Source organism: Octopus bimaculoides, chromosome 26 (assembly GCF_001194135.2).
Source record: "Octopus bimaculoides isolate UCB-OBI-ISO-001 chromosome 26, ASM119413v2, whole genome shotgun sequence".
NCBI classification, from domain to species: domain Eukaryota; kingdom Metazoa; phylum Mollusca; class Cephalopoda; order Octopoda; family Octopodidae; genus Octopus; species Octopus bimaculoides.
The window spans coordinates 3,600,547-3,613,135 of record NC_069006.1 but is presented as its reverse complement, the minus strand read 5'-3'; the positions used below and the strand labels follow the sequence as shown (position 1 = coordinate 3,613,135).

The 12,589-nt window shown below is 39.4% G+C and overlaps 1 protein-coding gene across 1 annotated transcript in view; it reads right to left on the bottom strand.

The window, feature by feature from the left end:
- Positions 1-507: 507 nt before the first annotated feature.
- The window catches only part of LOC106878558 (CTD nuclear envelope phosphatase 1A), a 30,249-nt gene continuing 18,167 nt past the window's right edge, over positions 508-12,589 (bottom strand). The window contains exons 4-7 of the mRNA XM_014927802.2: positions 6,689-6,760; positions 5,612-5,728; positions 2,884-2,995; positions 508-1,218 (exon numbers count right to left, since the gene is read on the bottom strand). Coding sequence (XP_014783288.1) covers positions 1,076-1,218; positions 2,884-2,995; positions 5,612-5,728; positions 6,689-6,760 — 444 coding nt within the window. The 3' untranslated portion in view covers positions 508-1,075. The remainder of the gene's footprint in view (positions 1,219-2,883; positions 2,996-5,611; positions 5,729-6,688; positions 6,761-12,589) is intronic.

The window sequence follows — 12,589 nt, the reverse complement described above, 5'->3', positions numbered from 1 at the left end:
GATGAAGATTGGCTAGAAAGGTAAAACCCACCCCCACTGCAATGATTGTGATTCTTTTTTTTTTTTAAAGAGGGGTGGTGGTCGTTTTACATTGTCTCTGATTTCTTTTTCACGGCACACGACCACAAGGAACAGCCGGATGTAGTAGAAAAACCATTTCACTTCTGTTCAGTGAAACAACATTATTAGTATAATTATTATTATTATAATTATTGTTTGCCATGGAACTATGTACAGATGTCAATATGACTTGAAGAGTGGGGAGTGAAAAGTCTGCAGGAGGGGGATTTGGGAGCAGGGCAAGTGGAACTCTCTAGTGACAACAAAAGGAAAAAGGGGGGTGGGTTGCAATTTGCTGCAGAGATAAACAGCAAATTGGTAGTAAAAAAAAAGGGGGGACTTCTTTGGAGTGGATTTCATTCTCTGTTTATCTCATTAAATTGTATTTTTTACCTGTCTTCTTTTACAGGTGTTTCTTGTTTCTATTGTCATTTTTAGATATTCATCTTCTTAAATAATTGTGTTTGTGTTTGTTTGTTTGTTATTTTTTGTTGTTTTTTTTTCACTCCCTTTTATTTGGATGAATGTTTTGTTTTGTTTTTTTCTTTTTGTCTTGAAAAATATTTTGGTAGTCTTTCTCAACAAGGGAGACAGTTTGTCTTGAGATTATTACCATCATCATCGTCATTATTATTATTATTATTATTATTATTATTATTATTGTCTTTTAGGTGGACATTTGCAAGACGTTCCGACAGTCGGTTATGTCCTCAGCTGTTCTGAACGTCTGAACGTAGGGCAAACACCATGATTGATGAAATGTGGTTGATTGTAGTGATAAAAGTCTGCAGCTGTTTGTCCACCACCTAACAACAACAACAACAACAACAACAACAACAGCAGCAACAGCGGCAATAACAGTAAAAAAACCCTACTGTAGCCGCTGTTAGCGACAAACAACATTGACAAAGACTGTGAGTGGTGCCGGAGAATGAGGTCAGCCTCAGGCGAACCCGTAGGAAGCAAAGTGAACAGGTGATGGTGTTGTATCGACTAACAAATTGCCCGTTGGATGTTATGGGCGTTGAAGATGGAGGTTACGACTGAGGACCGAACGCACATCATTGGTAAAGCGGAGAGCGTCCAGCATGGGTAAGAGACACAGGAGAGCTGTGTCACGGGCATCACAAAACCACGAGTCGATGGGGATTGCATTATCTGAAAACAGAAGGGAAAAAAAAAAAGAAATTTTTTAAAAACATTTCCAGTTCTGACATAAAACCACCTCCCCTCTCATGAATAGAGCCCCACCCACTCAGTAGAAGGAGCTTTTCTCTTATCTCTTTTCTCTTCTCAGTTAATTGGTGACTTTATGAGTGCACTTAGTTGCACACTGTAAAATGGTTGGCATTAGGAAGGGCATCCAGTTGTAGAAACCAAGCCAAAACCGACGGTGGAGTTTGACATGATCCTGATATCAAATAGTGATGATAACACAAAAGAAAGAAATACTGAAGCGATATCATTACCATCGTCATCATTTAACCCCCATTTCCATGCTGACATGGATTGGATGGTTTGACAGGAGCTGGCAAGCCAGAGGGTTGCACCAAACCCCACTGTCTGCTTTTGCAGGGTTTCTACAACTAGATGCCCTTCCTAACACCAACCACACACACACACAGTTAGCATATTATACACCCCACATTCTACATGCCATGGAAAATCACCTTCAAACATCTAAGATGTGCACAACATCCCAGAACACAACATCATCCTACAATCATTATGCCTGCTTTCCACTGTCTGGACCAGGAACTGGATGATAACTCCTTATATCATTGACCCTTTCACAGATTAATTAACTCATCACCCTTCATACCCATCCCCATCATGTAAATTTCTTAAAATAGATTATAAAGTATAATTATTTAAAAAATTTAATGATTTAAACACAATAATCCCACTTTAGGTGGGGTTTTTTTGTCATTATTGTTTATCTTTTACATGTTTCAGTCATTAGACTTGTTCTTTTTAAGCCTGGTACTTATTTTATCAGTCTTTTTTGCCAAACCACTAGGTTACAGGAATGTAATCACACCAATACCAGTTATCAAGCAGTGGTGGAGGACAAACACAGACACAAAGGCTCTCACACACACACACATATATGCACAATGGGCTTCTTTCAGTTTCCATCTACCAAATCTACTCACAGGCTTATAGAAGATACTTGCCTAAGGTGCCACACAGTGAAACTGAACCCAGAACCATGTGGTTGGAAAGCAAGCTTCTTACCTCACAGCCATGCCTTTTTAGTAAGAAATATTTAAAGAAATTCACTGAAAATACGAAATGAAACGGATAAAGAACTATAAAAATTTACTCATATTGTATTGATATAATAAATATATTTGCTGTGAAATATGGGTTTTGTGAATTCCAGTTACTGCATGTGGAAATTAGTGAGTTTTAGCCCTAAATTACTAAACTCCTCCAAATTTATTTTGTTTTGTCTCCATAACGATGCCTTCATAAAAAGTGTGCACTGGTCTTTAATTGATTCACCAATCAGCCAGGTGATGTTGCCCGTTTACTAGGTGCATGTCAATGGTGTAACATCTGCTAAGGTATTTTCCATCAACATATTGTATTTCAGAGAGACCTTTTTAAATCCAATCTGATTCATGTTGGAAAAAAAACTAGTTTGCTAATAATTCAGCGTCCTTATGCTCAAAATCATTTCAGGTGTTTATCGAACCCCACCCCATGGATAAACCACACTAGACCTCCATTTTGCTAAGCCCTGGTCAAGACAGACAAAAACACATACACACACGCATATATATGGCATAATAATGGTGAAATAATGTGGTGCCTTACCTGGGTACGACTTATACGCTACTGGAGAATTATCCAAGATAAATATACTGGAAAGGTTACTATTGATAGCTGCTAAATCTTTGGTGTAACTCCCAAAATCAAAACTGCAATGCTGGAATATAATAAACATACAATCATCATCATCATCATCATAGCCATTCTTATCACTGTTACCATTTTCTTCATCATCATCACCACCGTCACCATTCTCCTTACAATCATCATTATTAGTATTGGTTTCAAATTTTGGTACAGGGCCAGCAATTTTGGTGGAGGGAGAAAGGCAGTGCTTAACAGGTAAATAATTTTATCGATCTCGAAAGGACGAAAGGTGAAGTCTACCAGGGCAAAATTTGAACTCAGAACATAAAAAAGATGGATGAAATGCCACTAAGCATTTTGTCCAGTGTCCTAACAACTCCGCCAGCTCACCACCTTCGCCATGGTTACTACTAGCATCTACTTTGACATCCTTCAACATTACTTTCCCTTACTTAGCTGAGGGGGTCTTGTCTTTCATCAGACCTCCCTAGTGCTGGTACCAACAAAAAATGCATCCAATACACTCTGTAAAGAGGCAATAGGCTACAGAAACCATGCCAAAGCAGACATAGGAGCCTGGCACAGGCCTCTGGCTGGTTGGTTCTTCTTAAACCATGGAAGCCATGCCAGCATGGAGAAGAGGATATTAAATGATGATGAAAATTATCTGTTTTACTGTAGCTATTTAACCACATCCAGTAACGGAGCCTCTATGTAGTACTTCAACCTGCTAGAAAGAACAGCCAAATCATCTTAAATAAATGAAGAACACACCGGGCAATGTAATCTCTAATATGTAAAAAAAAACACGAGATGGTCATGACAGGTACATCTCTGACTACAGATTTCAATCAGAGCTAAGCAACAACAACAATTATATCTATATAAAGAGTATAGAAACACACCCACACACACATTGCTCAATCCTGCCAGTGTTGAAGTTAGTTCTTTGTCAGCAGATAAGAATGGAGGGGGGAGTGTCTCAATGGTGCAGCAGAAACTGTCTAAGACAAACCAGAGTTAGCAATAATAACGACAGCCACTCCCGTCAGTTTCAACACATGAGCATTTGAAGGAAAGGATTTAAAGAAGGAAAAACATGAGAGAAAAAGAAAACAACTTTTGAAAATAAAAGAACAAAATAAGTTGCATTTATTTTGTGATGGTTGCATGAACATAATTTGAGATAGTGATAATAATAATGGCTTCAAGTTCTGCCACAAGGGCAGCAATTTTTTTTTTTGGGGGGGGGGGGAGGATGAGTCAATTACTGTAACTTATTTTATTGACCCTGAAAGAATGAAAGGCAAAAATCAACCTTGGTGGAATTTGAACTCAGAACGTAGCAACAGGCGAAATGCCACGCAGTATTTCATCCAGTGTGCTAACAATTCTGCCAGCTCACCAATAATTATAATAATAATGATAATAATAATCTTTTCTGTTATAAGCACAAGGCCTGGAATTTTGTGGGCGGGTGCCAGTCAAATACATTCACATCGGTACTTCTCAACTGCTACATTTTTCATCAATCCTGAAAGGATGCAAGGCAAAGTCGTCACTGGAATTTGAACTCAAAATGTTAAGACGAGTGGAATGTTGCTAAGCAATTTTGGCATTTTATCCAGCATGCTAAACATTTTACCACCTCACCACTTTAGTAACAACAACAACAACAATAATAATAATAATAATAATAATGATGATTTCAAATTTTGCCACAAGGGCAGAAACTTTGTGGGAGGGGAGGAGTCAATTACATCGACCCCAGTGTTCAACTGGTACTTATTTTATTGCTCCCAAAAGAATGAAAGGTAAAGCTGACCTTAGCAGAAGCAATAATAATGATGATGGTGATGGTGATGACGATTTTCAATTTTGGCACAAGGCCAGTAATTTTGGGAGAGGGGGATAAGTTGATTACACCAACCCCAGTGCTCAACTAGTACTTATTTAATTGACCCCCCCCCCTCCAAAAAAAAGGATGAAAGGCAAAGTCAACCTCGGCAGAATTTGAACTCAGAACATAAAGACAAGCGAAATGCCGCTAAGTATTTTGTCCAGCATGCCAATGAGTCTACGACCTCACCAACTTAATAATAATAATAATAATAATAATAATAATAATAATAATAATAATAATAATAATCCCTTCCACTATAGGCACATGGCCAGAAATTTGGGGGGAGGAGGGATAGTCAGTTATAATAGAGCAAGTTGATCATGTTGATCCCATATTTTCTCAACCCCAAAAGGACAAAAGGCAAGCTTGACCTAGGATTTGAATTCAATGGAAAGAGTCAGATGAAATACTACAAAGCATTGTTTTACAATGCATTAACATTTCTGCCACCTACTACTACTACTACTACTACTACTAGTAGTATTGGTAGTAGTAGCAGCAGCTTTTAAAACTGCTGCAAAATCAATAAACATTGCAGAAGGATTATAGTGAGATTAACAGATACCTAGTTTATCAATGCCTAAATAATGATTTGGAAGAAAATGTGAGCCAGTATATTACTAGTATCAAATCAAACAGCCTCTCACACATACATCTACACCACCCCTAAAGAAATGAAAGGCCAAGTTGGCCTGGGCAGGATTTGAACTCGGAATGTAACAACAGCAACAAACAACGTGACAAAACGAAACAGGAAAAATATGTAATTAAGCTACCACATACCTGTCTGTAATACCTTTTCTTTAGAATTCCTCGATTGTTGTCTAATTTGTCTGCTACTGCGGCACCATAGATCTCCATACTAGCAGTGAAGACAACTAAGTCATACCAATGGCTCACCTGGACACACAACGGGACAAAAATTACAAGGATGCCCAGCAAAAACAAACAAACACGCAAAGAAGAAAAATAGCACACAGGTCACTTGGCTGTAAACAGGTACCATGAATAGAGTTACAATCCACTTGGCTGTAAACCAAGGTGTCATGTGAAGCTACAATCCACCAGGCTATTATAAACAGGTGGATGCACAGTACACCTGGCTGTTAATAGGTGCTATATGAAAGTACAGTCCACGGGGCTGTAGATAGCCTTTGTACAGATGCAATAGAATCCTGATTAACCTGGATAAATGTTAGATACACAGAAAGAACAGGGTACAACTGGCTGCTCTGGGTATCTTATATAAAGACTGTTTAAACTGAGCTTGGGTAAATTGTCACCATTTTATATTTTTAATTTCACACATGCGCATTGTTTTTGATTTTGTTGACTACACAGTATAGTAGGGTCAGTTGGGCACTATCTGTGAGAAAAACAGCAGCATGACGCAATTCACTTAGCCAGGAATTTGGAAACTACATGCTGTAGTGCTTGGTATTTGTGCCAGAAGCTCCAATACAAACATTTCAGAGTGTTTGGGTGTCAATCTGAGGACAGGCTACTTACCCCACCCCTCAGGTACATTGTATAGAGCCAGTTTAGAATGAATATCCAACAAGGATGGTACAGAAAGGATAGGGTGCTGGCCACCCTAGGTACATTGTATAAAGGCAGTGTGGACTGAGCACACAAATTTGAGGCACAGGGTACTTGGCCACCCTGAGTACATTGTATAGAGACAGTTTCAATTAAATACTCAGAGAAAACGATAGAGACAAGTGATGCTGGGCAATAATAAAAGTTAATACCCGTCTGTAACATGCACCATTATGACAGATTTTGATTACCAAGGGTTCGAGAGTTCTAATCACAAGGGCAGTAGTAATAATTTCACATAGGAGAGATGTAGATACTTACTATTTCTAAGAAGTAGTCAACATGAGGTCGCTTATACACAAAGAAACGAACAGGATGTCGATCTATGATAACCTGGAAGTAGAAAAAAATATATATAAATATATAGGTGTTGTGATGCATATCTATGAAACCAGCTTACACAAGAAAACATGTTACCTGCCATCCATAATTTTCACAGAATTTGACTAGTTCACGATATCTTCTGTCTTTTCTATCAAATGCATTGCTAACATTTGCCTCTGTCAGCTCTACCATTTTAACCCTCCACTTCCTTTCCTTACATCACATGATGGAGTCAGACTGATGAGAATTGACAAGGAGGAAGTGATATTTGCATTTCCCACAACTCCTCCAAATTTGGACTCTTCTTTCTCCCAGGGACCTGCTTGAAGTTTTCACCTTACTTGCAAAATTTGGGATATTCCATTCCCCTTCACTGCCTTCAACCTCTCCTCCATTGCATCAACCAGGACTCTAACAGACTGACTATGCCATCATGTGTATCTATGCCTGAAGAGGCAATTGGAGCAGGATAGAAATGCAAGACAGATTCTTCAAACCAAGCCAACTGGCAGGAGGCCTAGGGGTAGACCAAGAAAAAATATGGTTGGATAATGTCCATAATCTCAGTTGGTCACACTTGGCAATCCAACAGGGAAAGGTAATGAAGGTTGATTCTGAAAGGAGCCTAGGGGGAAGATGCGAAGGATTCTACCCACCAAGATTATTCCATGAATAACGGGCAGAGAAAATGGACAGATGGATATATGCCTCACCATTCCAACTGTCCTGCATCAGCAGAGATCACTGTCCTCTATTTTCCAAAGCTTTAGGTCTGCAGGACTAAGAAGATTTGTCAAAAGACATTACAAACCAAAAACCGGTTGTAGTTATCTCCCCTGGTAAAAACTTCAACCATATTCTCTCCTCAAACACAAACTCCTCCTGAACAACACTGATCTTGGTCACATAACAACAAACTGACAAAGCAACTTCCTGCATCTTCCTTCGTTAATCGATTCACTACAACATCCCTTTCCTCCTCCTCATTTATGGTTTGGTATCATTTAAACTCAAAATGTTCAGAGCCTTCCTTAACCATTTTGGGTAAATGATATGATATAAAAAAAAATGAATATGGCTGTAAATAGCCACTGTACAGAAGCAATAGAATTTTGATTATACTGAGTAAATGTTATGTTACAGAGAAAGAACAGGGTACTAGTGGCCACTCTGGGCTCCTTATATAAAGATTGTTTAGACTGAGCCCTCAGAACAGACGTACTCACCAAGCACATTGTATAGAGACAGTTTAGACAGTTTAGACCAACACAAATAACATTGCGGGTCACTTTAATCAGAGAAAGTTTTTTGAGGGTCGCTTGTAAACTGACAGAATTGAAAGCATTTTGCTCTCTCATGCTATTATTACAATAATGAATGAATGATCGTTGATTCAACATGAAATATTATCATTGCAAAAACAGTAGCATCTTTCTTTTTTACTTTTCATTACAATCTTTAAATTTTGATAAAATTTTTTAAATGTTTGTTTAAATAAACCCATTTCAAGAAAGTATCAAGCAGGCCACAAGATAAAAGTCTGGGGGGGGGGGACATGCGGCCCACGGGCCTCAGGTTGGCCACCCCTGGTTTAGAATGAACACCCAGCACAGATGGTACAGAAAGAACAGGGTACTAGCCACCCTAGGTACATTACATAAAGGTAGTTTAGACTGAGCTCTCAGGGTTGAGTAAAGAGTACTCACCATCCAGGGTACAAATGAATAGAAACAGTTTAGACTGAATGCCTTGGTCAAATAGTACACAAAGAACAGGGTGGTACTGGCTACTCTGGGTACATTTTATAAAGACTGTTTAAACTACTCCTCAGAGTTGACACACAGGATACTAACTATTACAGGTACATTGTACAGAGAGAGTTTAGAAAGGACACCCAGCACAGATGCTGTAGAAAGAACAGAGTCCCACACTTTATCCCCATGAGATGCCACAAAATTCTGTCATATTAGATGCCATCCATTTTTTCCCCCAGTCTCTGCATGGGAAGAACAAATGACATGATCATCCCAACAGCATAGCATCAGTGCAGTCCACACACCGCATTACATTTGTACAGCTCACTACTGATGAGACAAGTAATTCTAGTGGACCATTGTTCTTGTACAAGGCCACATATGTAGAGTTCTGTGGCAACAAGCCTGGCCACCACAAACTAACATAGAGACTGCATTTCACTCATGTTTGAACATACACCATACAATGCTCACATAAACACATTTATACACCCAGCCACAACCCATATATAAATAATAGTTAATGTTTGTTTTCATGTATAATTAAAAACAGTTTTACATTAATCTCAAGGATTACTCTATACATTTTTAGAGTACAGGTTTATTCTTAAACAAGAATATTGTTGACAGTGACTTTGAAGCGTTGGTCAGTTACGCCATCATCACACACACAAAGTTACCAGTGAAATATATTTATGGCCGCAATGTATGACAGAGGTGGAGGTTGGTGGATGTGATGTATAACAAAGTAAGGGTAGGGTGTGGTGTATGACAAAGATGGGGGGGGGGATATAATGTAATGCAAAGAAATGGGGGAGGTTGGATACAGAGTATGACAAAGACATGGCAGGGGTTAGATAGATGTGATGGCTGAGAAAGATAAGGGGACAGAAAGTGGATGTAATGCAGTACAAAAACATGGGAGCAGGGCAGACATAATAGATGTAATGTATGAGAAATTTATCTAACAGCCTACACCTCCAGTCTACAATCTTTAAAAAAAAAAAGGTAGGGAGGCTACATTGGATAATGTAGTCCTGGATATACTATGTCTGAAATAAAAGAGGGGACAATTGTGACTAGAACATCCCTGATTACACAAGATTTAAAGGATCTGGACTGAATACGGCTAAAAACACGAACAATAATCAAGCAATGCTCAAATACTGAATTTGAAGGCATAAAAAACGCCCAGGCATATTTAGACAGACCCCAGTTTCAGTTGAGCATATTCAGGGGACAAAATATTTGAGTGCATTAAAGTGTACGGGAAGGCTTGGGTGATTTCCTGAGACATTTTTTTCAAAAACAAAATGCATGATATACCATAAAATATGGTATAAGAATGTGTGTGTGTGTGTGTGGTAATCTTTATATCTAATTTAACATGGGTGTTTTATTAGAAAACCGAATACTACATTACTAGCCTTGAGTGATCCTCTCATATAGGTGTTGGTGCATAAAAGCACACTATCTCTGTTTGTGCTTTTATGTATCAAAAGCCAACATGAGAGAGGACCTCTCAAGGCTAGTAATGCAGCATCCGATGTTCTAACAAGACATCCATGTTTATTTGGATATAAAGATTGCTTTTTGATATTTAATATTGCTTCCATCGCTAATAATTACTGAATGAATAAATATATATATATACACACACACACACACATACATACACACAAAATATTTGATGGCATAAAAGACACACGAGTATATGAAATGCACCCCAATTTCAGCTGCACATATTTGGGGGAAAAAAGTTTTTCATGCATTAAAGCTTATGGGACCAGAGGTGATTTTTAGGGACATTTTTGTTTCTTTTTTTGGGGGGGAAAAACCTGCATCTTTTATGCATCGAATATGATAGTTTTTTATCTCTCTCTCTCCACCCACCCTGTTACCACACAATAGCCTCACCATAGCATGCTGCACTGCAAACCCCACAGCCACCACCCCCTGCCTGATCTGCCGTGATGCAACAGAACAAACACACACGTCTCTTCCTACATTGGTAATGTTAAGTGAGGTAACAATGGTATTCGCATATTTATGACATGTCAGGTTACGTAAGAACTGTGCGGGCATCTTGCCAGATAATTAGTAACAACAAGGACATAAGGGATGGCGGGGGAGGAAGAGAGGGAGAGTGAAAGGGGGAGCAAGTAAGAGTCAAAGGTGGAAGGAAGAGAGAGAAAGAGAGAGAGAGAGAGAGAGAGAATGGAATAAAAGGAATCCAGTTATTTGAGAAGAACGGTAAGAAGATGATTGTTTCTCAGTGATAACCTTGACTGATGAGAAATTACTTTTGGTTGGCTCAGTGGCTCCATCAGAATCAGCCTGGGCTGTCGGTCGGTCGGTCGGTCGGTCGGTCGGTATGTGAAGGGTGTTGTTTACCAAACTACAATCAGTAGTAAACAGATCTGTGGTATTTATTACAGGAGTGGGGGAGGGAGGTCGACTCGAATGTAGTTAACAGCAATGGTTGTTGTTGTTGTTGTTGTTGTTGTTGTTGTTGTAGCTGAACCGACTAAAGACGTGCATGTTGTGCGTAACGCCAGAATCACTAGTTCAGTACATTCTATTGTCACTACAAGAATACTTATTTACATACATTACATACACACAAGTACATATAAATATATACATACACTACAAGGCGTTGGGTGCCCCAGCATGGCCACAGTCTAATGACCGAAACAAGTAAAAGATTAAAAATATACACACACGCATACACACATATGTACATGTATAAGTACATACACACATTTATACATACATATATATACATACATAAACACATGCATACACACATTTGATGACGTAAGAGATGCATAAGCATATTGGATGCACCCCAATTTTAGCAGCGCATATTTAGTGCACCGAAGTCCATGAAAAGCCCAACTTTACATATAAGATCTAGCGTGATGTTTTGAGACATTTTTTTTTTAGGAAAAAAATTTAGTCATAAGCCATCCAATATGGTAGATTAATTTATTGACTGTAAAACATCATAATCTAAATTCTTTATTCTAAGTGGCCTGACATATATCATCATCATCATCATTTAACTACCATTGTTCATGATGGCATGGGTTGGAAAGTTTGACTGGGCTGGTACGCTGGAAGGCCGTGCCAGGACCCAGTCTGATTTGGCATGGCTTTCTACGGCTGGATGCCCTTCCTAACGCCAACCACTCTAAGAGCGTAATGGGTGCTTTTATGTGACACCGGCACAGGTGCCATTTGTGTGACACCAGTATCTGTCATGACTGCGATTTCACTCGGCTCGATGAGTCTCCTCCTCAAGCGCGACATAATGCCAAAGATCTTGGTCACTGCCTCAGTGAGGCCCAACATTCAAATGGAGCTCGGCCACTTTGCCTCAATGAGGCCCAACGCTCGAAAGGAACTCAGCCACCTCGCCTCTGTGATATATATTTCGCATGTTTGTTCCACTAAACATTCACACACAAATATATGGTGAGCTGGTGGAATCATTATTACACTGAACAAATTGCTTGGCAGCATTTCTTTTGGCTTTTTGTGTCTTGGGCACAAATCTCTCCAGTAACTACACAGTATAGTAGGGTCAGTTGGACACTATCTGTGAGAAAAACAGCACCATGACACAATTCACTTAGCCAGAAATTTGGATACTACATTTGTGTCAGAAGCTCCAATACAAACATTTCAGAATGTTTGGGTGTCAATTTGAGGACAGTGCAATCTACGAACATGTACCGAGAGTGATAAAAATCAAACATCCAATCAACATCATAGTATTTGGAGTGATCACTAGTGATGGCAACGTCAAGCCACCGTTCATCTTCCAACACAACCTCAGACTCAACACGGAGACCTACATCAAGTGCCTGGAGGAGGTAGTGCTGCCCTGGGTCAAGAGAGTGGCTGCTGGAAGACCCTATGTCTGGCAACAGGACTCTGCATCACGCCACACAAGCAGGAGAACCCAGGAATGGCTATCAGACAATTTCTGCGACCACATCACCCCCTAACATCTGGCCACCCAACTCCCCAGACTGCAACCCCCTTGATTATTATGTGTGGGGCGCAGTTGAGCGAG